The 27,898-nt window shown below is 45.6% G+C and overlaps 2 protein-coding genes across 3 annotated transcripts in view; one reads left to right on the forward strand and one right to left on the reverse strand.

Moving 5' to 3' along the window:
- fhip1b (FHF complex subunit HOOK interacting protein 1B) overlaps positions 1 to 5,724 on the reverse strand; it is a 47,429-nt gene extending 41,705 nt beyond the window's left edge. For both annotated transcript variants that reach the window (XM_061791664.1, XM_061791663.1), the window contains exon 1: positions 5,194 to 5,724. The gene's annotated coding sequence lies outside the window, so the exon portion shown is untranslated. The remainder of the gene's footprint in view (positions 1 to 5,193) is intronic.
- Positions 5,725 to 8,180: 2,456 nt separating this feature from the next.
- On the forward strand, positions 8,181 to 27,738 carry cnga4 (cyclic nucleotide gated channel subunit alpha 4). Its single transcript, XM_061792303.1, has 7 exons — positions 8,181 to 9,136; positions 14,393 to 14,494; positions 14,557 to 14,663; positions 16,683 to 17,266; positions 23,465 to 23,710; positions 26,748 to 26,913; positions 26,980 to 27,738. The coding sequence occupies exons 1-7, from the start codon at positions 9,003 to 9,005 to the stop codon at positions 27,561 to 27,563; spliced, it is 1,923 nt and encodes a 640-aa protein (XP_061648287.1). The 5' UTR covers positions 8,181 to 9,002; the 3' UTR covers positions 27,564 to 27,738.
- Positions 27,739 to 27,898: the final 160 nt, after the last annotated feature.

Here is a 27,898-nt window from a genome sequence, read left to right on the forward strand (position 1 = left end):
TTATTTCTCACCATATTGGGGTCCTTTCTCCCATCTCCCGACTGCATCTCTGGAGCTCATCCAAAGTGATCTGTGGGTTCTTCTTTACCTCTCTCACCAAGGCTCTTCTCCCCCGATTGCTCAGTTTGGCCGGACACCCAGCTCTAGGAAGGGTTCTGGTCGTCCCAAACATCTTCCATTTAAGGATTATTGGAGGCCACTGTGCTCTTAGGAACCTTGCAGAAAGTGCAAGCAGAAAGTTTCTTGTAACCTTGGCCAGATCTGTGCCTTTGAAAAATTTTGTCTCTGAGCTTCTCAGGCAGTTATTTTGACCTCATGATTTTCATTTGCTCAGACATGCACTGTGAGCTGTAAGGTCTGTAGACAGGTGCATGACTTTCCTAATCAAGTCCAATCAGTATAATCAAACACAGCTGTACTCCAATGAAGGTGTAGAACCATCTCAAGGATGATCAGAAGAAATGGACAGCACCTGAGTTAAATATATGAGTGTCACAGCAAAGGGTCTGAATACTTAGGGATGTGTGATATTTCAGTTTTTCTATTTTAATAAATCTGCAAAAATGTCAACAATTTATTCAATTTATTTTAACATAAATTCAGCAATCGGGAAGATTCTGAAGAGTACGATAAGGCAAAGTAAACATATTTTCTTCACGCAGAAAAGCTTTACACCGGTTCTCCTGGAACCGTTCAAATTAAAACATTTCGGTTCCCAGTTTCAATGCCTAGTCCTCCGGCCGCGAAGAAAAAGTGGCAAAAACCAACAAAGAAGCGGCATAAACCAATGAAGAACGCGCATGATGACGTGCTTGTGCCCAACGGCGGCGAACAAAAGTGTGTCAACTTAATCAAAATAAATGACCAGTCGCCTCAGTCCAACACTTGGAATAAGATTATATTGTGCAAAGGAGGCTTTCACGATGTGTAGCATTTGAAGCGCTCCAAGCCTCAGCCTACACCGCACGGAGCTTCAGTCAAATCAACTCTCAGTCAATTGGGTGAGTGAAACAATAAAATATGTCTATGCCAACATTGAGACAGCTAACAAGGTAAACGGTTGCTTGCACTTTTGCACTGATGGTTTTTAGCGTTTATTTTAGTCTTCAAACCAATGTAAGCGCCGAGGACAAAAATAAATAAATAAATACATTTTAATTAAAAAAATAAATAAATAAAAAAATTAAAAAAAACCTTAACATTGGGCTAAAACTTCGCCGTAGCAACTTTACATCACAATGAATTGGGACAAAATTCACATAAACGTCTCACAGTATCACAAACACGAACCTTGTGCCTCATCCGTAGGTAGGGAAAGGAATCAGTGTTTTATAGCATTTGGTTCCATCCATTAAAAAATAAAATAAAATAATAAATAAATCACCAGTGCCGGGTGAAGTTACTTTTCATGCCAAAATGCTGAGTGCGTACCCTTCAAAATCAAAGGCTACAAGCTTAAAACAGGAAGTCAAGTTAAAACTTGCACATATAAACCATAGGACGTGATGAAACAGTCCCAAATAACTATTTTAACAATGTTATATTTGATTTTTAGCTGAAACGTTAATTAATGACTATTAAGTCAATTGGGTTTGTTCCACACACATTGCCTTTTAGTTTATAGGTTTGATATTGATACTGGTTATAAAGAACCCCGAGTTAAATGTTAATTTTAGACCAAGTCCCCTAAAAGAATCAGAATCAAGAATTGTTTGGAACCGGAATCTAAATAAGGAACCGGAATCGGAACCAGAATCGGTCAAATTCAAACGATGACCAACCCTAATGTTGATGTACAAATTTAAGATTAAAATTAAATCTGCCTCATTTCTTTGCTTTTTTGTTTTGGCCTCCAACTTGAGCCAGGCCCATCTCCACCTGCACCTGATGCCTACTTCAAGCTATGCCACATGAATAGTATCCTCCTCTTTGAGCAGTCTGATTCTGAAAAATAATTGACTAAAATCACTGTCTGTTTCACTTCATTTGTCACTATTACCAAATTCAAAGGCTAATCCCAAATGCATCCTCAAGGAAAATATTAAGTACAGTATTTTTCTGTTTTATTGGCCATCCGTAAACTAATCCGTAAACTAATTCGATAATTGTAGGCGCGTTTGTTTGTCAGTGGCTGCGATTGGCTGGCAACCAGTTCAGGGTGTACCCCACCTCCTGCCAGACGATACCTGGGATAGGCTCCAGCACTCCCGTGACCCTAGTGAGGATAAGCGGCTCAGAAAATGGATGAATGGATAAATGTAAACACGAGTAGCACGCCATTGCATTCATGGAAACGACGACCTTCCCAACATGGTGGCAACGTAGGCACGACGATCAGCCAGGATGGCTTACCTAGTGTTAATACCTATGCCCGGGAAGCCCAACAGAAGGCGTTGTGTGAGGTCAAGTGACTTTCTTGTGTTGTGGTGTACTAGACTTAAATGTCACTAACGCTAAAATTGGATTGGAGTAAACAGCACCCAATGCGGAAGTCGAAGTCATAGTCTCAAGTATGAAATAGTTGATGAACAAGCAGAAATTGATAAATAAAATTAGCGAGCGACATTTAGATCATTGTAATGGAGTAAACGTACCGTTATTTCTTAACAGCAGAAGGGGAGTAAACATACCGTTATTTCTTAACAGCAGAAGCGGAGTAAGTGTTTTTTTCTGGTTTTGTCATCTCCAGTGACTTATACAAAGCAGGTCCTGAGCGCACAGGGGGAACCTCAGGCCGATGCGCTCAGATTGTAGTCCGCCGTGGAGTAGTAATCAGAAATTAAATCTGTGTGTGGATGTGTGGAATGGATCCCGCCCCTCGATTGATTGGGGGGGGTCCTCAGCCGCCGTATCAATTCACTGGCATGTGCCCGCAGGCACACACCCCTAGGACTCTTTCACTGGGTGTGGGGTCACGCACTTACTGCAACAAATAAGTCATGAATATGCAAATATGCTTGTGTATCGCCTCACTTGTACTCTCGTCCTGTAGACTTCTATAATTTTCTTCTTCTATAATTAATGCCACCACACTTCAGTTGTACAGCCGAGTTCACAACCCTTGTCCTGCATGCTTCTTCTCCTGTCCTTGTCCTGTTCTATCTTGTCCTGTCCTTCCCTCACAGGGTGTAGCACTACAGCCCCATGTAACACTCATATTTAATTTTTCATTGTTGTAGATAATGATTTACTTCTTTCATCCTGTTTACAATTAGTGCTTTGTCTTTTGTCTTTGTTTCTCTCTCCCTTCTAGAAACTCAGTTCTGTTCGACTGATCAAATCTGATTCTCAATAAACCTTAATTATAATATAATAATATAATAAGCTTAAAAACTCCACTGTGACACAGTAAAACCCGTTCCAGCATAAAAGGGCTACAGATTTTCTACTCTGCTTGACCTAACAGCCAAACAGGACCAAAAAAAAGAATGGAATGGATCTAGCTGCCAGCATTCAAGGAGTACGAAACAGCCTATGATGACAGCGACCCCCCCCCCCCCCAAAAAAAGAAAACTCATCATATACGATTCACTAGTGATGGGCAAATGATGCAGAGGCTTTGGAGCTTGTGTCACCCTTCATGAAGCCGAGTGATACGAAACGCTGTGTCGGAGCTTGTATCAAAACACCAGTGTCACGTGACCGATGAGCTTCGAACGTCATCGCTGTTTCGCTTTGCGCTTTATTCCTTCAAAATGTTTCGAAGTTTTTCTCATTGGCTCAGTCTTTCAGTGTGTGTCATTGGCTCATGGCGTTTCACTTATTCTTTGGGTTAATCTGAAATGTGTTTAATAGCATGGGGGTGATATGCATATTTTATTGTAATGACGATATAATCATTATTTGGTATGAATGAAATAAACACTTGAATGACTACACAGACTTTTCTGAACTTTTATTGCTGTCATGGGTCAGCACTTCAGTCGTGCTCTTTAGAGGTAGCTATGGTTTCAGTTGTGCACCAGATGTCACCGTCAGTGATGCCTCGAAGCGTTGAATCTTTTTCAGCACAATTGTTAGGAAAGCCTCAGTGCTTCATGAGGCTTCACTTGCCCACCACTACGATTTACATAAATGGCCTATTTTGAGTTCAAAACAGCAAATTTTGCTGAAAGGAGACTGATTTGCATGTATGTATATGTGGCCTGCGAGTGGTTGGCGACCAGTTCAGGGTGTACCCCGCCTCTCGCCCAGAGTTAGCTGGGATAGGCTCCAGCACGCCTGCGACCCTAGTGAGGATAAGCACTACGGCAAATGAATGAAGGAATAAGTGCAAGAAAAATGAGAGGATTTTGTAATACAACTATGATTGACAATAGAGTGATGGCTAAAATCATTGGCACGTTTTTAGCCATGAATGCATTTCTTTTTTTTTTCTAATATTTTAATATATGATGGATGGATTACTATCCTGTTACCAATTTATTTTCTGGTTGTTCTTTTAAGCTATATTTAAAGTTGTGTTTTGGCCGTTGAGTAAATACAAAGTTCTTAAATGAATCAATAATTGTGTTTATTAATCATGATCTCACTCTCAATCAAAATAATCGTGATTACTATTTTATACCTAGTGTAGCTTCCCTCCGCCTGCACACTGCACAGGCGTGTAAGAGCTGCGAACCAAACTCAAACAAACATGTCAGATCTTATACCCAATAGCACTCACCATACATAAATTGACAAATCACAAATAATAGATATGACCAGTATCGGCAGTGATCGACGGATCTCACTCATGGATTATCAGCAGCATAAAACCACTAATCACAGCACCCCTAATTATATGTGGTGTGCACATCAAGACTCAAGATATAACATTATTGGAATGCTAAGTGCTAATTAAATATTTAAATGTTTTTTTAATTGATTTATTCTTTTAAGCATTAATTCAGTTCTGTAATTGCAATGCCTTGATTTTGGTGTGGTTAGTACAGAGTCATTGCCATGCATGCAATTGCACTGACAATTTCTTAAAGGTTCTTAAATAATACAGTATAAAGCCGCTAAATACGAAATAATCACTAATTGAACGTGTTATATCAAGAATATAGGGGGCCAGTACAGGTTCTGACAGGGACAGCACTCAAAAAGGTTTAACGTCGGACCCTGCTAATATCAAGATCATTAGAGTTTATACGTGGTGGAAATATGATAATGTGTGCAAGAGTGTGTGTTGAAGGCATGGGAGCTTACCTTGTTTTGCTGTCCAGTTGACTGATGGGTTCGCTGCTCGCTAGCAAGGAGAGCAGCTAACGGCTACGAGCTCCACAACAACCTCGGCGTGGCGGCCGCCCGCCCGGCGGGGACGCGAGTGAGCGGCTGCGGCGGGCCGAGACTCGGTGCGCTGCTGGCGGAGATGGAGGTGCTCGAGCGGAGGGAGCCGTCTTAGAAAGGGGCAAGAGGGAGGCCCTCCCTGGGAGGTTTTCCATCGGGGCGGAGGCGCATCGTGTTAGCGACACGCCAACATGACAAGCGCGACGAACATCGCGAGCGACTAGTCAGCTCGAGTATCGGCCCCGGCCAGCCGCCATTTTGGCTAGGTGTGACTCCGAGTCTCCGCCCGACTCCGTGCTCGTGCGCAGCAAACTGGGTTGATGTGCGCGGCCACGTCGTGGCGGACTGACTGCTCCTTCGGAAAATCAGACAAAAAAAAGTCGTCATTAACCAAAATAAAGTCGTGTCCTACGCTTTTTTTGTGCAAAGACGACGAAAAAGGTTGCACAGCGAGATAATGGCGAGAAAAAATAAGAACAATTCAACAAAAGTGTTCATATTAAAGTCATGAAGGGTGTTAGGGCCACAAAAAACACAAATAAATAATTACACCACGAGAATAATAGAGTCGTTATACAAATAAAGTGGGTGTTTTTAGGTATTAAAAGTACAAATCTTTTTTTTAAGCCAAATTGTATTTTTTTTTGAAATGTTTGTTTTTCAGGAAAAAAAAATATTATAGGACAAAAGTCGTGATCAAACAACAATCAAGTTGTATGTTTTTCTGACAGAAAAAAATTTTACTAGACAGGAATTTTTTAAATTTTATTTTTAAAATAGATTGTGCAGGCTTGCTAAATAAAAACGTGAGGTATCAATATAAAATGGGGTATTTTTTCTGAAAAGTCACAAAACCACAAGGAAATATTAATCTATTTTTGTATTACAAACTTCCATGAATCATTTTTTATTTTTCTAAGTAGTAGTTGTATTTTCAATATTTAAAAATAATTCCAGGTCACCATTCGTGTGAGTGTGTATGTATATATATATATATTCGCACGGTGTCCGACTGGTTAGAGCGTCTACCTCACAGTTCTGAGGTTCAAACCTGTCCCCACCTGTGTGAAGTTTGGATGTTCTCCCCGTGCCTGCCTGGGTTTTCTCCGGGCACTCCGGTTTCCTCCCACATCCCAAAAAGATGTGTGATAGGTTAATTGAAGACTCTAAATTGCCCGTAGGTGCGAATGGTTGTTTGTTTATATGTGCCCTGCGATTGGCTGGCAACCAGTTCAGGATGTACCCCGCTCCCTGCCCGAAGATAGCTAGGATAGGGTCCAGCACTCCCGCGGCTCAGAATATGGATGGATTTATAAAATCATACAAAAATAAATCTTTTTTTTTTTTTTTTTTTAAACCTGTCGTGTTCAGCTGCTTGGCCTTGCAGAATGGGGGCTCTGTATGCCTTTGTGCTGGAACAGTTTTCCTGTCCAACAGGAGAATTTGAAATACTCCCTCTGCTTATTTTTTATATTTTTAATTATTCAGAATGGCGGAACGTTGGCCGACTGGTTAGAGCGTCAGCCTCACAGTTCTTAGTAGCGGGGTTCAATCCCCGGCCCCGCCTGTGTGGAGTTTGCATGTTCTCCCCGTGCCTGCGTGGGTTTTCTCCGGGTACTCCGGTTTCCTCCCACATCCCAAAAACATGCATTAATTGGAGACTCTAAATTGCCTGTAAGTGTGACTGTGAGTGCGAATGGTTGTTTGTTTGTATGTGCCCTGCGATTGGCTGGCAACCAGTTCAGGATGTACCCATCCTCCTGGCCGATGATAGCTGGGATAGGCTCCAGCACTCCCGCGACCCTTGTCAGGAGAAGCAGCTCAGCAAATGGATGGATGGATAATTATTCAGATTTTTATTGAAAATGCAGCTGGACACAAAAGGGTTTTAGGGGACAGACAGAGGGACAGAGTGGACAACGGGACTAGGGGTGAAAATCACAGCAGAACAATAGTGAGACAGTTTAGATATTTGAACACAAGTAACCTTACAACTGTTATTTGTAGATTGTGAGGAGTGTGGGGGGGGGGGGGGGGCACCCTCTGAGGACATGCAATAAGTAACCAAGAGAACCAGATAAGAGAGGACAGAAAAGGGCAGGACAGGATGTGGGAAACTGAGCACGGCAGTGCTACTGTCGAGTGGTGCGGTGGGATTATTATTTTTGTGTCTAAACACCTCTAAGAACCTGTGAGTTAATGTTAGTATAACCTGTGTTGTAATTAGTGATTCCAGCACAAGTAAATAAAGTCTATAGTGTTTCTATCAAACGTATTAGTGAATGAATACCATATCACATGCAAGTTAGTCAACTGGTGTACTGAGTTGCTGAGCCTGCAGATCGAGGAAGGCGCCCCGACCAATCCCAAGGGGAGGGGGACGGGCACCAGACCACCGCCCCCCACGCCGTCCCATAGCACCACAAACACCAACCCCGTGCCACACCCATCCATCATTTTTTCCCAAATTAAATGATTGGGGAGGCTCCTAAAAAAAAAATTTTAATCCCAATATAACAAGAGTAATGTCTTAATTGTACAAGGATAAAAAGTTTTATTTTATTCAATAAAAAAGTGTTACTATTACAAGATTAAAGTCAAAATTGTAGGGAGGTTTTTGTAGGAAAAACTGAAAAGGAAGAAATAATTGCTGGCATTCTATGACAAATAATTGAGTTTTTATGAGAATGAAGGGCTTTTATGGGAATAAAGTCATAATCTTAAGGGTTAAAGTTGTATTTTCTGTAAATAAAAAGAGATATTACTCCCAAATATATAAATATATATATATATATTTATTTATATATATATATATATATTTTGGCGGCACGGTGGCCGACTGGTTAGAGCGTCAACCTCACAGTTCTGAGGACCCGGGTTCAATCCCCGGCCCCGCCTGTGTGGAGTTTGCATGTTCTCCCCGTGCCTGCGTGGGTTTTCTCCGGGCACTCCGGTTTCCTCCCACATCCCAAAAACATGCATGAATTGGAGACTCTAAATTGCCCGTAGGCATGACTGTGAGTGCGAATGGTTGTTTGTTCCTATGTGCCCTGCGATTGGCTGGCAACCAGTTCAGGGTGTACCCTGCCCGATGACAGCTGGGATAGGCTCCAGCACGCCCGCGACCCTAGTGAGGAGAAGCGGCTCAGAAAATGGATGGATGGATGGATATCAGATTTTAAAAAAAACATTGTAATATGAAGACATTAAATTGGAACTTTTACAAAGGAATAAAAGGAAAACAATCAACAATGAATGCAATAAAGTCAGAGTGGTAATAATAAAAAAAAGTGGTAATCTTAAAAAATGAAAAGTTGTACTTTCTTGAGAAAAAAGTGCAAACTCTTCCGGAATTATAATATTTTAGAGAAAGTCAAGTAGTAGTAAAATAGAAAGTAGACAAAGTACTGTAGTAATAAGGCCATGCCGGGGGAAAAAATGAGAGAATCACAAAGTTGTATTTTCTTGATGAAAAAAGTCAGAATCTTATGAAAAGTAAGTAATGAGATAAAGAAAACATATATTTTCACATCTGTAAACAATATGTGCCACCTTCCGTGTCATAGCAGAAGCCTCCTCAGATGTCCCGAGGTGATGAATACACTCCCGGAGGAGACCCCGTCTGCAAGTTGTGTGTTGTGTTGTCGTCCATAGTGACCAAGCCTCACACACACACACACACACACACACACACACACACATGCACATCCAGCAGTCCTTAAGCGAAGATGAACGGTGGTTCTGCTGATCCGGCCTCCGCATGGCTCAGGTGGCGTCAGAGGTCCAAGGTAGCCCATGAGGCCGATGGCGGTGTCCACTGCCAAGACCGAGATGGGCCAGATCCCCGCACATCCACCACAACGTAAGTAACAACAACAACACTTGACTTTTCAACATCTGTGTGCAGTCATCATGTCATACATGGACTATTGTTTATTGATTGTACAAAAGTCTATTAATTTACATTGAAAACAATAACAATAGCAACAGTGACAAACAAATCTGATAATCTCAAGAATAGCAATTACAGTGTAACCTTGGAGGAGTATTCCTGCATAGGGGCTCAAAATACAGCCACTGCTCCTCCACATTGAGAGGAGCCAGATGAGGTGACTCTGGCATCTAGTTAAGATGCCCCCTGGACACCTGCCTGACGAGGTGTTCCGGGCACATCCCAATGGGAGAAGGCCCCAGGGGTGAACCAAGACACGCTGAAGAGACTGTGTCTCCCAACTGGCCTGGTAACACCTCGAGATCCCCCTGGAAGAGCAGGATGAAGCGGCTGGAGAGAGGGAAATCTGGGTTTCTCTGCTAAGGTTAATAACACCGCGACCAGACCCCAGACAAGAAGAAAATTGATGGTTAATGGTCAAGTTCTGAGTTGACTTCCTCTGATTTTGAAAACTTGATTACTGGGGAACAGAATAGCTGCTCTGAATGAGTTCAATCAAGTCTTGAGTACGCTCACCTTGAGCTAATCACGTGCAATGCAAGGACTGTAGTCATGTGATAACACTAAAACAAAGTTTGCATGTCATCTGCAAAAGGATGATAACCCATCTTTTGGTATTCCATGATCTAAGCAAGGAAGAGGCAGCGTGTAGATATGAAATAAAAGTGGCCCAAGTATGGATTCTTGCGGAACCCCACATGTAATCTTTGTTTGCTCAGATTTAATTGAGACCACTTGCATTCATCATGTCTTCTTTGTTGATAAGTTTTAGATTTCTTGTGTTCAGACAAATAGAAGTTCTCTTACCTGAATAATCGTTTCATCTCAGGCTTTGTCAGGGCTGAAGAGTCAGCCGAAAGGATTAACCAGGTCAGAGAACTTCTCTTTACCCAAAAGATATTTGTCTGAACACAAGAAAACTAAAACTGAATTGAGACTAATTGAGACAAAGTATTCCCTTTCTTGTAAGTAACATTTGAAACAATTTAAGACAGAGCCAGCCATCCCACCAGCTGCTCCTGTCCACTTGTGATCAACTGGATCAAATACAGCAGTGAGATCTGGGGATACCAGGACGGTGGTTTCGGAAGCATCCTTATTTCAGCTAACCATGTCTGTTCTCCATGTTGTTTGTGTCCATCCAACGATGCGCAGACTATGTGCACGATGGCATCCTCTGTTTCATGAAAATGTTACCTTAGATGATGTTATGATGTGGACGATGGCGTCCTCTGTTTCGTGACGATGTTACCTTAAATGATGTTTCCGACCTTTGTGACACGACCAATCGGACAAAACGTAGAGCAAGGCTCCGACCCCTCCGTGATGGCCCAAGCTGAGGACATGGATCCAGACCAGGACCATGCCAGAGACCGGTAGTGTGGAGTTAGAGGCTCTGAGGGAGGAGAACCAAACCCTGAAGCAGCACATCATCCTCCTGGAACTGCGTCATGTTTCTGAGCTTAATGGCAAGGACGCTCTTCTGGCCAAAGTCCAGTGGAGGCGGCGGGCTCGAACCCGGGCCTACGTGGACACCCTGCACCAGCTCACCCTGCGCGAGATGCAGCTGAAGGAGATCGAGGAACGCTGGAGGAAGCGCTACGACGCCCTGGAGCTGGGCCACCGACGCCGGATTAGTGACTCGGAGGAGATCTGTAGGAAGCGACTGGGGCAGCTGGAGATGGAACTACTCGTGGAAAGGAGTTTGAACCACAGTATTGGTCGCCGACAGGATGACAACATGCGGGGACTGGCGAAAGATGAGGAGACAGCAGAGGAGAGGATGGAGGAGCAGTCGCCACCCGAGGAGGTGATGACGGAGAAGGCGAGTGAGCTCACTGATGCCAAGAAGAAGAAAAAGAACAACAGGGGAAAACGATGGCAGGGAAAGAAGAAGATCAGGATGCAGGACTGAAAACACCAACCTGCTATATGATACAAACCCGAATTCCAATGACAGTGGGACGTTGTTTAAAATGTAAATAAAAACAGAATACTTTGATTTTCCAATCCTTTTGAACCTATATTCAATTGAATACACTACAAAGACAAGATATTTAATGTACAAAATGATGAACGTTGTTGTTGTTTTTTCACAAATAGTCTCATTTTGAATTTGATGCCTGCAACACGTTCCAAAAAAGCTGGGACAGGGGCAACAAAAGAGTGGGAAAGTTGATGAATGCTCAGAAAACACCTGTTTCGAATGTTCCACAGGTGAACAGGTTATTTGGAAACAAGTGTCATGATTGATAAAAGGAGCACCCCGGAAAGGCTCAGTTGTTCACAACCATCGATGGGGGGAGGTTCACCACTTTGTGAGTAAATAGTCCAAAAGTTGAAGAACAATGGCTCTCAACATATAATTGCAAGGAATTTAGGGATTTCATCATCTACGGTCCATATTATCATCAAAATATTCAGAGAATCTGTAAGTGGCAAGGCCGAAAACCAACATTGACTGCCCATGACTTTCGATCCCCCTTAAAAACAGGAATCATTGTGTATAGGATATTGCCACAGGAACACTGCAGTTCATCGGTACATCTACAAATGTTACGGTTTGCGATGCAGGTGGGGACCCAAGAGCAGATATGGAAAGGCAGGTCAGAATTCAGAGTTTATTTAGTTCAACGAGTGGCCGGAGACTGGGATGCTGGAGAGACTACGTCTTTCGGCTGGCCTGTGAACGTCTCGGGATCCCCCGGAAGAGCTGGATGAAGTGGCTGGGGAGAGGGAAGTCTGGGCGTCTCTGCTAAAGCTACTGCCCCCGCGACCCGACCTCGGATAAGCGGTAGAAAATGGACAAATGGATGGCACCTTGGTGAGACAAATGGAGATTAAGACTAGCCCTTTGGCTACGGCCCTAGAGACCACAGCGCTTAAGGGACAATTGCTAGCCCGTGTAGACCAACAGACGCTGCCGGTTTCTCCTCTCGATGTGAAGGAGCAGCGGCTCTACTCTGAGATCCTCCCGGATGTTCCTACCCTCACCTATGGTCACGACCCACAGCTCATGACCTTAGATGAGGGTAGGAACGTAGATCGATCAGTAAATTGAGAGCTTTGCCTTTTGGCTCAGCTCCTTCTTCACCACGACAGATCTAGACAGAGTCCACATTACTGCAGACGCTGCACTGATCCTCCTGTCTGTCTATCTCCATTCTTCCCTCATTTGTGAACAAGACACCAAGATACTTTAACTCCTCCAGTTGGTGCAGGATCTCATCCCCAACCTGGAGAGGGCACGCCACCCTTTTCCGACTGAGGACCATGGTCTCAGATTTGGAGGTGCTGATTCTCATCCTAGCCACTTCACACTCAGCTGCAAACTGCTTCAGTGAGAGCTGGAGATCACGGCTTGATGAAGCCAACATAACCACATCTGCAAAAAGCAGAGATGCAATAATGAGGCCACCAAACCGGACCCCCTCTACGCCTCGGCTGGGCCTTGAAATTCTGTCCATAAAAGTTATGAACAGAATCTGTGACAAAGGGCAGCCTTGGTGGAGTCCAACCCTCACTGGAAACGAGTCCGACTTACTGACGGACCAAACTCTGACTCAGGTCGTACAGGGACCGAACAGTCCGTATCAGGGGGTTCAGTACCCCATACTCCCGAAGCACCCACCACAGAACTCCCCAAGGGACACGGTTGAACACCTTCTCCAAGTCCACACAACACATGTAGACTGGTTGGGCGAACTCCCATGCACCCTCGAGGACCCTGCCGAGGGTGTAGAGCTGGTCCACTGTTCCACGGCCAGGATGAAAACCGCACTGCTCCCCTTGAATCTGAGATTCGACTTCCCGACTGACCCTCTTCTGCAGCATCCCTGAATAGACCTTACCAGGGAGGCTGAGGAGTGTGACCCCCCTGTAGTTGGTACACACCCTCCAGTCCCCCTTCTTAAAACGGGGGACCACCACCCCAGTCTACCAATCCAGAGGCACTGCCCCTGATGTCCACGCGATGTTGCAGAGGCGTGTCAACCAGGACAGTCCCACAACATCCAGTGCCTTTAGGAACTCCGGGCGAATCTCATCCACCCCCGGGGCCTTGCCACAGAAGAGCTTTTTAACCACCTCGGTGACCTCAACCCCAGAGATAGGATCGCCCGCCTCAGAGAACCCAGACTCTGCTTCCTCATGGGAAGGCATGTCGGTCGAATTTGAGGAGATCTTCGAAGTATTCTCCCCAACTGCAGGGGGTCCAGCGGGGGACCTGTGACGCTCTTGAGGTGGTCCAGCACGAGACGTTCAAAGGACTTCATGACCACAGATGTCAAGGCGACAGGCCTGTAGTCATTTAAACCCGAGATTGTAGGTTTCTTGGGGACTGGAATGATGGTGGAGCGTTTGAATGGTACAGTTCCAGAGATCTATTGAAGAGCTGTGTGAAGACTGGAGCGAGCTGGTCTGCGCAGACTTTGAGGCAGGATGGGGAGGCATGGTCTTTCTTAATATTTGTCACAGGAACACGATACCAACCAATTGTCTACGGGGGCAGGGATGAAAATACATTATTGGGGGCATCCAGGGCGCGGGCACACCCGACGGCCATTGTTTTGGTGTGGTGACCAAAATCAATCCAATGTGAAAAAAACTTTATTGGGGCCGCCAGCAGGGGTGGGCGGCTTTCTGCCGCCACACGTACCTCCGCCCCTACATCCAGCGTACATGTTCGGCTTGTTTACAAATATGTACAAATTTGACAGATATGCCATACCATTACACAATCCCATTTTATAGTGCTTGTGTGCCATACCGCCCTGTGCAACCTACACATACCTTTTAATGGTCCGTGCATGCCTGAAGTTCACCTGCTGCTCGGAACACATCAATGATCTCTGAGTGGGTTACAGGAGGATTGTGTCTGTCGCGAGCAAATACATGAATGGATGGATGTAAATGTGCGGTGAATGCAACACATTAACACTTGTGTAGAAAGTATATTCTTTTTTTCATTCCAGCCTACTGGGAAAACTCTCGGCCAGTCGACCAGTCTGCAGGAGCTGATACAGGGGCACAGCTGATTTATACTGGGACTCGTACCCCTATAAAAGTGATCTGGCGACACCCATTAGGGTTGTGCCAAGAAGAAAACAAGTTAAAAAAACAAGGTTACAAGCCTTGAATAGTAAAAACGTGCTTGCTTGCTTCCAGCTGGAGAAGTTGGGTGGTGGACCCGGCTGAGCACTTCTATTACGTTTGGCTACAGCTCATGATTCTGCCCGTGGTCTACAACTGGGTCGTCATCATCCTCAGGTAGGCGCCGTCAATCATTGCATAGCCTTGTGGTCTTAGTGTGTGTGTGTTTGCTGTGATAGGACGTGTTTTCCTTCCATCGCCCTGGGATATCTGGCAGTGTGGCTCACCCTGGACTACGCATCCGACCTGATGTACGCTGCCGACATGATCATTGCTGTACGTTCGGGTATGTCGGTCCACCTAGTTTAGTCCTGGTGGTGGATTATTTGTGTCATTTGTTAGCATTTTTTGTTAACCTGTCTTGTTCAACTGCTTGGTAATGCAGAATGGTGGATCTGGATACCTTTTATACTGGGACAGTTTTTCGGTCCAACACAGGAGTTTGAAATACTCCCCCTGTGGTTGTTGATACTGTGATATTTTTTGCTAATCCAGTCGAATAGAACAAGGTTTGTGAGGGGCCCAACAGACAAAAAAACAAGTGAACAGAACAGAAATAGAAAAAACAACAGAACCATTAATAACATGGTATATGACGACTGTAAGGTTACATAGGAGTCACGTTCTTGAAGTAAAGGTGGGGCTCACTCACCCAGTCACAGTCCCTGGATGTCGGGGTCCCTGTTCCGGAGGTCTGTTGCTCTTTGGTCTCACCTATTTCTCTTCCCTCCTACCCGTGTGCCCTGCTGTGGTCGTTTCTCCTCTCTCTCGGGTGGGCATGGGGTGACTTTGGCAGTTCTTTATCAACGGGTACAGAATTTTATGTCTCTCGTTGATTTCACGGGGGAACTGATCGTTCATCCGGAATGGTGTACGCTTGATCTTCATCCTTTTGGCGTCACAAAAACTTTCAGCTGGAAGTGTTAGAACTTTGCGATGATCCAACGGGGTCAGTTTCCTGCTTGAGATCCTCCCAGCCTGTGAATTTGATGAAAGGTGACACCGTTGACTGTTTTCTTGGTGACTTTAAGCGTCATCATCATAGTTTCTTTCTTGTGCTTCTGGGTTTTCTGGTGTGGTCTCCGAAATGCTGGAGAGGATGAGTTTGTCCTGCATGCTTCTTTATTATAAGTTCAGCATTGTTTCTTTGATTAATTTGTTTTCTTTTGGATTGGATGTGTCAAGCTCCCACCCCCGGTTTGGAGAGAAGATCAATGAGTAATGATAAAGAAGGCTTTGTTGAATTAGGCTAGTTGGTCAACAGAGGTTTTATTGATAATGGCTTCATTATCTAACAATAGTTGCAAACAGTTGCGAGAGTTTCCTGTCAATGTCTGTCTCTCTCTGTCTTTCTCTCTCTCATATGCCCCAAGAACCCGCTTATAAAGCCTATATGTTGTCAGCACATTGGAGTACCATCCCATGCAACATCCATACCAGAACTTTAACTCCATCCGGGGATATCTCCGGCTGCTCTTCTATCTAATCATTAATCCCTAAAGAGAGAGTTCAGCTGGAGAGAAGCACTCCTTTAAAACGCAACAATGTCAGTTTCTTACACTCGTGTGTGTGTACAGTAAGTGATATTCTTCTGTCCATACGTTATGGTACCATCAGAATGATGGACCATAGTATATCTTATCTAGCCTTACCCCAGGAGAGGGAATGTTATACTCAACAAATGGAAGCCTTAATTACTGAACATCATATCAAACAGATACGTCACTTTCTTGATGACTTCAACCTCAGCCATCAGGGCTGCTCAAAATTAAGCACTGTCCTCAATGAGCTCCTTGGCTTGTTGGTGCTTGAACCTCTAGCTGTCACTGGAGGAGAGGACTTTGATTGGCGTCTCAGATGAGCCAGGCAGCAGATCAACGGTGCAACCAGACGAGTCCGCCTTCCTTCCCTTTGACGGTGTGCTGCTTTTGCTGTGGGTGGCATTAGCCTGCATGACGAAGCATTTGCAAGAACTGTCGATGAAATGACAAGAAATACGTTTTTCACAAAAACGAAAAGCCAAATACAAGAAAACCTAGTCTTGAGGTTTTTTTTGTCTAGTCTTGCAGCATGGCGCCACCCAGTTTTGTCTTGGGAATCTTGCTGTCTCCCGCAATGTGGCGTGTCTAATAGATCTTAGTTTTACAGGTTGCAGGTGTTGTGTCTTGCAGGTCTTAGTCATGTCATGTTTTGATTGTGCAGGTGTTGATGTAAGAGGTTAAATTTTGTTTGCTGCTTTTTTGTGTACAGGTTAATGGTTACAGCTTGTTGATTGATTGATTGATTTTTTTTCAACCCTCTGAAGGCTACTTGGAGCAGGGCATCCTGATAAAAGACACGGGTCGACTAAAGAGTCGCTACCTCCACTCCAGGCGTTTCTTCCGCGACCTGGCATCCCTGCTGCCTACCGATTTGTTCTACCTGGTGTTCGGCACCCAGGCGACCACAGTGAGGATCAACCGTCTGCTTCGCACACCACGACTCAGCGAGGCACTGGACCGCATGGAGACCAGGACCTCGTATCCCAACACCTTCCGCATCACCAAGCTGATGAGCTACATCTTCGTGCTGATCCACTGGAACGCCTGCCTCTACTTCGCACTCTCCAACTATATCGGCTTCGGGAGCGATGGCTGGGTTTACCCCAACATCTCCAACCCGGTGTTCGAGTCTACCCGCCGCCAGTACTTCTACTGCTTCTGGTTCTCAGCACAGATTTTCACCACTGTCGGAGACACGCCATTGCCCAGTCACGAAGAGGCGTTCCTGTTCATGATAGCAGACCTGCTCATCGCCGTGCTGGTGTTCGCATCCATCGTGGGCAACGTGGGCAACGTCATCACCAGCCTGAGGGACCGCGACAACGTCTTTTTTCCCAATCACGAGTTGGTATGAGGCGGCACGGTGGCCGACTGGTTAGAACGTCAGCCTCACAGTTCTGAGGACAGGGGTTCAATTGCTGGCTCCGCCTGTGTGGAGTTTGCATGTTCTCCCTGTGCCTGCGTGGGTTTTCTCTGGGCACTCCAGTTTCCTCCCACATCCCAAAAACATGCAAGAATTGGAGACTATAAATTGCCCGTAGGTGTGAATGTGAGTGTGAATGGTTGTTTGTTTCTATGTGCCCTGCAATTGGCTGGGAGAGGTTCCAGCACACCCGCGACCCTAGTGGGGATAAGCGGCTCAGAAAATGGATGGATGGATGGATGGGTGGATGGAGTTGGTATGAATGCCAGAGGTGGGAGTAAGTCACATATAGTCCTGCCATGACTGAAGAGTGACCTGAATTTATAGTTTTTCGAGATACAATTTTTTTCTTTGGCTTGCAAGCAAAAACTTGAGATAGCAGATAATGAACAAGTTTTCAAAAAAAGAGGCTTCAAACTATCCATTGCTACTCCCAGTTGAAGTTTACTGTCAAACGAAACAGAAGAGAATTACACATTTATATTTAAATGGTGGATGACAGTTTAGCACATCCGCCTCACAGTTCAGAGGTCCATCCATCCATCCATTTTCTGACCCGCTTCTCCTCACTAGGGTCGCGGGCATGCTGGAGCCTATCCCAGCTGTCATCGGGCAGGAGGCAGGGTACACCCTGAACTGGTTGCCAGTCAATCGCAGAGCACATACAAATAAACAACCATCCGCACTCCCATTCACACCTACAGGCAATTTAGAGTCTCCAATTAATGCATGTTTTTGGGATGTGGGCGGAAACCGGAGTGCCCGGAGAAAACCCACGCAGGCACGGGGAGAACATGCAAACTCCACACAGGCGGGGCCGGGGATTGAACCTGGGTCCTCAGAACTGTGAGGCTGACGCTCTAACCAGTCGTCCACCGTGCCGCCCAGTTCAGAGGTCATGGGTTAAAATCCGGCTATCCTGTGTGTAGTTTGTATGTTTTTCCTGTGCCTGCGTGGGTTCTCTCTGGGTACTCCGGTTTCGTCCCACATTCCAAAAACATGCAGTGTTAATGTTAATTGAATACTAAATTGACCATGTGCCTTGTGATTGGCTGGTAACCAGTTAAGGCTGTACCCCGCCTCTAAGCCCAAAACCCAAAGTCAGCTGCGATCGGCTCCAGCACATCCATGTAAGCCTATCTCCTACATCTTCCTCTCAAACGCCAATCTCCCTCATGTCTTCCCTCAGACATCCATGAACCTTGTCTTTGGTTGGCCTCACCACTGTCTTATAAACTTTGCCCTTCATCCAAGCAGAGACTATTCTGTCACACAACACACATGACACCTTCCGCCACCCATTCCAACCTGCTTGGACCCATTTCTTCACTTCTTTACCACACTCACCATTGCTCTGGACTGTATTTAAGTATTTAAAGTCCTCCACCCTTCCATCTTTTCTCCCTATAGCCTCACTCTTCCCCCTCAAGCCCTCTCATTCATGCACATATATTCTCTCTTACTTCGACAAATCTTCATTCCTCTCCTTACCAGGGCATGCCTCCACCTTCCTAACTGTTCCTCCACCTGCTCCCTGCTTTCACTGCAGATCACAATGTCATCTGCAAACATCATGGTCCACGGGGGAATCCAGTCTAACCTTATCTGTCAGCCTATCCATCACCACTGCAAACCGGAAGGGGGTCAGGTCTGATCCATGATGCAGTCCCACCTCCACCTTAAATTCCTCTGTCACAAATACAGCACACCTCACCACTGTTCTCCTGCCCTCGTACATGTCCTGTATTATTCTAACATACTTCTCTGCCACTCCAGACCTCCACATGCAGTACCACAGTTCCTCTCTGGGTACTCTGTCATAGGCTTTCCCTAGAGCTACAAAGAAACTGTAGCTCCTTCTGACCTTCGCTGTACTTTTCCATCAACATCCTCAAGGCAAATAATGCATCTGTGGTACTCTTTCTCGGCATGAAACCATACTGTTGCTCGCAAATACTCACATCTGTCCTGATCTAGCCTCCACTACTCTTTCCCATAACTTCATTGTGTGGCTCATCAACTTTATTCCACGATAGTTCCCACAGCTCCGCACATCACCCTTGTTCTTAAAAATGGGCATCAGCAAACCTCTCCTCTCATTTTCATGATTCAGCAACTCCTCAAAGTATTCTTTCCATCAAGCTAGCACACTACTGACACCAGTCAACACATTTCGATCTCTATCCTTAATTACCTTAACCTGTTGCACATCCTTCCCATCTCTATCCCTCTATCTGGTCAATCTATATAGATCTTTTTCTCCTTCTTTAGTGTCCAACCTGGCATACACGTCATCATATGCCTCTTGTTTGGCCTTTGCCACCTCTACCTTTGCCCTACATCACATCTCCATGTATTCCTTTCTCCTCTCCTCGGTCCCTCCAGTGTCCCACTTCTTCTGAGCTCACCTCTTTCCTTGTATGATTTCCTGTTCTTTGAGGTTCCACCACCAAGTCTGCTTCTCCCCTTTCCTGGCAGAAGGTACACCAAGTACTCTCCGGCCTGTCTCTCTGATCACCTTGGCTGTAGTGGTCCAGTCTTCTGGAAGCTCCTCCTGTCCACCGAGAGCCTGTCTCACATCTTCCCGAAAAGCCGCACAACACTCTTCCTTTCTCAGCTTCCACCACATGGTTCTCTGCTCTGCCTTTGTCTTTTTAATCTTCCTCCCCACCACCAGAGTCATTTTACACACCATTATCCTCTGCTGTATAGCCACACCCTCCCTACCACTACCTTAGTCAGTAACCTCCTTCAGATTACATCATATGCACAAAATGTAATCCACCTGTGTGCTGCTACCTCTGATCTTGTCGGTCACTTTTTGTTCCTGCCTCTGGAAAAATAGTGTTCACTACAGCCATATCCATCCTTTTGGCAAAGTCTACCACCATCTGTCCCTCCAAGTTCCTTACCTGGATGCCAAACATACCCATCACATCATCATCCCTGTTTCCTTTACCAACATGTCCATTACAATATGCACCAATCACAACTCTCTCTGCCTGGGATGGTCTCAACTACTTCGTCAAGCTCCTTCCAGAATTTCTCTTTCACCTCTGGGTCACATCCTACCTGTGGAGCATAGCCACTAATCACATTATACATTACACCCTCAATTTCAAGTTTCAGACTCATAACTCGATCTGACACTCTTTTCACCTTCAAGACATTCTTAGCTAATTCTTTCTTTAAAATAACCCCTACTCCATTTCTCTTCCCATCTACACCATGGTAAAATAATTCAAACCCTGCCCCTAAACTTCTCACCTTACTGCCTTTACACTTGCTCTCCTGGACACACAATATATCAACCTTTCTCCTAATCATCATGTCAACCAACTCCTGAGATTTTCCTGTCATAGTCCCAATATTCAAAGTCCCCACATTCAGTTCTAGGCTCTGTGCTTTCCTCTTCTCTTTCTGCCAAAGAACCCGCTTACCACCTCGTCTTCTTCTTCGACTTCGACTCACAGTAGCTGAATTTCCACCGGTCCCCTGCAGGTTGACGGCGCCGGTGGCGGACGTTGTTAACCGGGGCCACGACCGATCCGGTATGGAATTCTTTGGATGAACCCTCATATTTGTTTGCAAAGTTTTAAGCCGGATGCCCTTCCTGACGCAACCCTCTGCAATATATCAACCTTTCTCCGAATCATCATGTCAACCAACTCCCGAGATTTGCCTGTCATACAACCCCAATTCCAATGAAGTTGGGATGTTGTGTTAAACAAAACAGAATACAATGATTTGCAAATCATGTTCGACCTATATTTAATTGAATACACTACAAATACAAGATATTTAATGTTCAAATTGATAAACTTTATTGTTTTGAGCAAATAATCATTAACTTAGAATTTTATGGCTGCAACACGTTCCAAAAAAGCTGGGACAGGTGGCAAAAAAGACTTAGAAAGTTGAGGAATGCTCATCAAACACCTGTTTGGAACATCCCACAGGTGAACAGACTAATTGGGGACAGGTGGGTGCCATGATTGGGTATAAAAGGAGCTTCCCTGAATTGCTCAGTCATTCACAAGCAAAGATGGGGTGAGGTTCACCTCTTTGTGAACAAGTGCGTTAGAAAATAGTCGAACAGTTTAAGGAGAATGTTCCTCAACGTACAATTGCAAGGAATTTAGGGATTTCATCATCTACGGTCCATATCATCAAAAGGTTCAGAGATTCTGGAGAAATCACTGCATCTAAGCGGCAAGGCCGAAAACCAACATTGAATGCCCGTGACCTTCGATCCCTCAGGCGGCACTGCATCAAAAACTGACATCAATGTGTAAAGGATATCACCACATGGGCTCAGGAACACTTCAGAAAACCAATGTCAGTAAATACAGTTCAGCGCTACACCGGTAAGTGCAACTTGAAACTCTACTATGCAAAGCAAAAGCCATTTATCAACAACACCCAGAAACTCTGCCGGCTTCTCTGGGCCCGAGCTCATCTAAGATGGACTGATGCAAAGTGGAAAAGTGTTCTGTGGTCCGACGAGTCCACGTTTCAAATTGTTTTTGGAAATTGTGGACGTCGTGTCCTCCGGGCCAAAGAGGAAAAGAACCATCCGGACTGTTATGGACGCAAAGTTCAAAAGCCAGCATTATGTGATGGTATGGCGCTGTGTTAGTGCCAATGGCATGGGTAACTTACACATCTGTGAAGGCACCATTAATGCTGAAATGTACATACAGTTTTTGGAGAAACATGCTGCCATCCAAGCGACGTCTTTTTCATGGACATCCCTGCTTATTTCAGCCAAACAATGCCAAACCACGTACCGCACGTGTTACAACAGCGTGGCTTTGTAGTAACAGAGTGCAGGTACTAAACTGGCCTGCCTTCAATCCAGACCTGTCTCCCATTGAAAATGTGTGGCGCATTATGAAGCGTAAAATACGACAATGGAGACCCCGGACTGTTGAACAGCTGAAGCTGTACATCAAGCAAGAATGGGAAAGAATTCCACCTACAAAGCTTGAACAATTGGTGTCCTCAGTTCCCAAACGTTTATTGAATGTTGTTAAAAGAAAAGGTCATGTAACACAGTGGTAAACATCACCTTGTCCCACCTTTTTTTGGACCGTGTTGCAGGCATAAAATTCTAAGTTAATGATTATTTGCTAAAAACAAAGTTTCTCAGTTTGAACATTAAATATCTTGTCTTTGTAATGTATTCAATTAAATATAGGTCGAACATGATTTGCAAAATCATTGTATTCTGTTTTTATTTATGTTCAACACAACGTCCCAACTTCATTGGAATCGGGGTTGTAGTTCCAACATTGAATGTCCCCACATTCAGTTTTAGGCTCTGTGCTTTCCTCTTCTCTTTCTGCCTAAGAACCCGCTTTCCACCTCTCCTTCGTCTTCGACCCACAGTAGCTGAATTTCCACGGGCACCCTGCAGGCTGACGCCGCCGGTGGCGGACGTTGTTAACTGATCGATCTGGTATGGAATTCTTAGGATGAACGCTCATATTTGTTTGGGAAAATTTTAAGCCAGATCCCTTCCTGACGCAACTCTCTGCATTTATCCGGCATGGGACGGGCTGGACTTGTGTCCCCCATAGGCCTGCATATTCATAAATCAGTGTATTTGGCTATTAATAAAAAAACACAATTGATGATTCCCAACCACTCGTGTGACATGAGAGATCATCGGGGCAACACAGGAAATGATCCAATTTCACCATTTAATTTGTCTGAAAATTATTCATTCATTCATTCTCCGTACCGCTTATCCTCACTAGGGTCGCGGGTGTGCTGGAGCCTTTCCCAGCTATCTCCGGGCAAGAGGCGGGGTACACCCTGAACTGGTCACCAGCCAATCGCAGGGCACACATACAAACAACCATTCGCACTCACATTCACACCTACAGGTAATTTAAAGTTTGCAATTTACCTACCATGCATGTTTTTGAGATGTGGGAGGAAACTGGGAGTACCCAGAGAAAACCCACGCAGGCACGCAGAGAACATGCAATCCCTGAAAATTATTAATTTGAAATACATCTTTGTTCATCTATCTTTTCCAGCGACATGACAGGCAGAACAATTAAATGCTGGACCCGGGTTTTTTTGATTGTTGGTGCTTTCTTCTGTGTGCTTTAGGTGAAGGCCTACCTGCGCAGCCACTACATCAGCAAGGAGTTGCGTCAGCGCATTGACAACTGGTACCAGCACCTGCACATCAACAAGAAGATCATGCGCGAGAACGAGATTCTGCAGCAACTACCAGTCCACCTCAGGACCAAGATCGCAGTCAGCGTACACCTACCGACCCTCTCTAAGGTTACCATCTTCCAGAAGTGCGAGAAGAGCCTCCTGGAGGAGCTGGTGCTCAAACTCATGCCACAGGTCAGCCGCAGGGGTGTTGAGGCATGCTATGTGGGCTGTTGCTGTTACAGGTGTTAAATCAAGTAAAGTTTATTTCTACAACCCCTAATCAAAAGCATCTCAAAGGGCCCAGTTCACAAAGATCAACAACATCCCTTGGTCTAAAACCACACATCTGGGCAAGGAAAAGCTAAAATCTGGGGGGGGGAAAAGAAGAACCCTAGAGAAGGGATCACAAATGGAGGAATCCCCCTTCAAGGATGACCAGGGTGTAATGGATGGTCAGAGGGCAACATATATCACATGATATGATGCTTTACAATTCCAGTTAAAATAGCATGACAGTTCATTTCATTAAATGAAGCACCACAGGTAAGATGCCTTTGGAGAAATGGGTCTTCCTCAGGACATGTCCTGGTCGGTTGATGCAGAATCCTCCACAGCCCGCCCCTCAGGGTCAGTCTGGTGGCTGTCCAAGCCACCCGAGGTGAGATGCTTGGCTGGGAAGTTCAGGAGGTTGACCAGGCCGCCAAGCACCAGGGTTTCCACAGGGCCATTCAGGCAGACGGCCCTGATGCCAGACCCAATGGCACTGCAGGGGCCAGGCAATAGGGTTGAGTGGCAGCCACTGGATGAGCGACACCGGAGCAGGGTTGGGTGACGGCCGCTGGACGAGCACTACCAGAGCAAGGACGGGTGGCGGCCGCTGGACGAACGCCGCCGGAGCAAGGATAGGTAGCGGCCCCTGGACAAGCGCCGTCGGAGCCTGCTGAAGAGCAGGAACGGGAGCCTGCTGCCGAAGAGCAGGAACGGGAACCTGTTGCAGCTGCCGGGGAGCAGGGACGGGGGCCTGTTGCAGCTGCCGAGGAGCAAGGACGGGGGTCTGTTGCAGCTGCCGAGGAGCAGGGACGGGGGCCTGTCGCAGCTGCTGGGGAGCATGGACGGGGGACTGTTGCAGCTGCCGGGGAGCAGGGACGGGGGCCTGTTGCAGCTGCCGGGGAGCAGGGAAGGGGGCCTGTTGCAGCTGCCGGGGAGCAGGGATGGGGACTGCAGCCACTTCCTCAGCCTGCCACCATTGAGGTTTGGGAGCACAGGAATCGAGAGGGGCAGAGTACACATGAACTCGGGAAGGGGAACTAGGAAAAACAGGTGGTACAAGACAAGGTGACGAAAAAGGGACGGAACAAGGTGACTTGGAGGCTGATTTGGATGGACGTGACTTAGTTGGAGGCATGGAACAAGGTGTGGAAACTGGTGAAAAATTAAGTGACTTGGAAACGGGCAGAAAAAAACGGGAGGACAAAATTTTACCTTTACTTGGGCGCCTCTGTTGGCCACCACGTGGCGGTCCCGGATAGATGGCCAAATGCGTGCCCAAGTAAAGGTCAGAGGGAAAGGACTTTGACTCACAGGGGTTGGAAAAGGGAAAACGTGATGAAAACTCACAAGGATGAGAAAAACTAGGGAAGGAGCCAGAAAAATCAAAATCTGAGTCAGAATCAGAAAGGAGGTTAACTAAAGAGGGTCCATCTTCACAATCGGAAAAATCAGAATCTAAAAAAACAAGGAGGTAAAATGGTAGGGCATGGTGAATAGCTAGGACAAGTTGGGGGACACAGGTGAAAAGGACGGAGAAGAAGAAACGATAGGGCTTACTGGAGGAGGGTAGGTATGTTCGGCAGGCTGAGGGCGCTGGGAGGCAGACTGTTGGCATGCAGGGTGACGCCGTGTTCTTCCCGCTGGGTCCTGTTCTGGTCGGTTCATTCAGTCACGTGATGGGTTTTTGAAGGCAAGGAAGGCAAGGCAAAAACATGGAGGACCCAAGTGCAGGGAAGCAGGGAGGCAACGCAGTAGTGCAGGGGTATAACAAAAATTATATTTAATTCCAAAAACAAAGGAAAACAAGGATCATGAAAAAGTCTAAATGCTAAAATAACAAAGTCCAAAATCTAAACACAAAGTAAAAAAGAAACACTTGAGTAAACCCTAAACAAGAAACAAGACATGACTGGTGAAATAACTGAACGACACAACTGGCAACTATGACGTGACACAGACAGTGACAATGACAAAATCACCAAAAGACCTGCATGTTGCGAGAATAGGTCTCGGGATGGAACACAGACTAAGACCACAAGGCAACGCAATGATTGCTGGAGCCTACCACTAAGTAAGCAAGATAGCAAGGTGCTAAGCCATGTAATATTTTATGAGTAGGTAACAAAACCTTAAAATCCCATCTCAGGTCTACCAGGAGCCAGTGCAAGTTTGGCCAGTATATGGGTAATATGATGAAACCTCCTAGTCCTACTCAAGAGTCATGCTTCAGCATTTGTTTTGTAAGGCCAAATAAAATTGTCAATTGAAAACTGCAAAAGGCTCTTTTAAAGGAGAATTTAAACACTGCCCACTGCTCCAGTCTGTATGAACTGCAAGTGAATTAATAAATGGTTAAGAAAGTTTACCTTTCTTGCGGCCGTATTTTGCATTGTCAGATAGGGTGACCTCAGTCTGCTTTGATGTCCAACGCCATCCTGCCAACAAAGCCAATATGTCGTGTATATAAAAATTAAAAATTGACACAGACAGGTTGTGTGTAGTGAACTGCTTTCTTTACTCATTACAGACTTTTATACACGCTCAGAACAAAACAATTATAGGAATCCCACTCCGAATCCTGGAATCATGAGGACACTGTAACCCATAAGGGGAGATATTTCCTTAAAGGATCCACCACAGTAAACATGTTTTTGTGCATTTACACAACTGAGGTCTAAATTACCTTTCACTCTACTGTGGCTTCACATTAGTTCATTCTATAATACTAACTGCAGGCTTTTAATATGAGACATGAGAAGAACAAACCAGTTTAGTTAGTTTTATGCATGTTGATGTTACAGGTGTTAGTGGGAAGGGAGTTGGTCTCATAGCTGCTAATGTTACTGATGTTGACGGTGGAGCGCTTGATAATAAGGGTGTTGGTCTCGTCGGTGCTGGTATTACATCTGTTGATGTTGCAGGTGCTAGTATTACAGAATTTGTTGCACGTGCGATGCAGGTGTTCAGTCCAGGGGAATACGTGTGCAGGAAGGGTGACGTGGGCCATGAAATGTACATCATCAAAGAAGGCAAGCTGGCTGTGGTGGCAGACGATGGCGTCACTGAGTTTGCTGTGCTCAGTGCAGGAAACTTCTTTGGAGAAATCAGCATTCTCAACATCAAAGGTCAGTACCATTGTACTCTTCATATTGCCCTACTTTTTATGTTCACTTACAATGTTCACACCATAGGCAACAAGTCGGGCAATCGGCGCACCGCCAACATCCGAAGCATCGGCTACTCGGACCTGTTCAGCCTGTCCAAAGAAGACCTGACAGACGTACTGTCTGAGTACCCGGCGGCCAAGCGCCACCTGGAGGAGAAGGGCCGTCAGATTCTCACCAAGATGGGCATGCTGGAGGATGGTGGGGCAACAGAAGGGGGTGGTGCCCAGAAAGTGGAGACCAAGATCGGCAGGCTGGAGAGCATCCTGGATGCTCTGCAAACCAAACTTGCTCGCCTCATGGCGGAGGCCGAGTCCAGCAACCGCAAGATGGAGGCCCGCGTGGCTCTCCTGGAGTTGGAGCTGGAGGACCGCTACGGCCGGCCAGCAGAGGGGGGTGCTACAGAGGGAGACCACCACGGGGACGCACAGCAGCGAGGGGAAGGCGTGGGCGAGGAGGCCGTGAGTGAGCGAGAGGAGGTTGAAGGTGAGGAGGACGAACGGCAAGTAGGTGGTGAGCTGGACAAGGAAGGCGACGGCGAGAGCACCAAAAGCACCAAGGACTATGCGGAAACGGTGATGATGGATGACGAAAATAATCAAACCATCTGACGCTTTTCTCTTGGCTCTTTATTTCAATAAAATCTTTAACACTTCACCACTTCCCACACATTTCTACTACATGCAATATTAGACATTACTGTCACTAGGTAGTCATTAGGGATCATACGGCTCTTGTCTTACTCCTCTGGAGAATCTGACCACATCAGCTGACAACTTGATATACTCTGAGACCACCAACACTTGAAATAACTCCCTTTTTTAAAATACTTATAATTTATTAATATGTTGTAATATGTTTCTCAACTTTTTTCTGTGGGGTTGGTTAAAGGAGCAAGTCTATTCTACCAAACCAACGACTTTGGAAGAACTTGAAGGCTGTATAT

The sequence above is a fragment of the Phyllopteryx taeniolatus genome, chromosome 12 (genome assembly GCF_024500385.1).
Source record: "Phyllopteryx taeniolatus isolate TA_2022b chromosome 12, UOR_Ptae_1.2, whole genome shotgun sequence".
NCBI classification, from domain to species: Eukaryota; Metazoa; Chordata; class Actinopteri; order Syngnathiformes; family Syngnathidae; genus Phyllopteryx; species Phyllopteryx taeniolatus.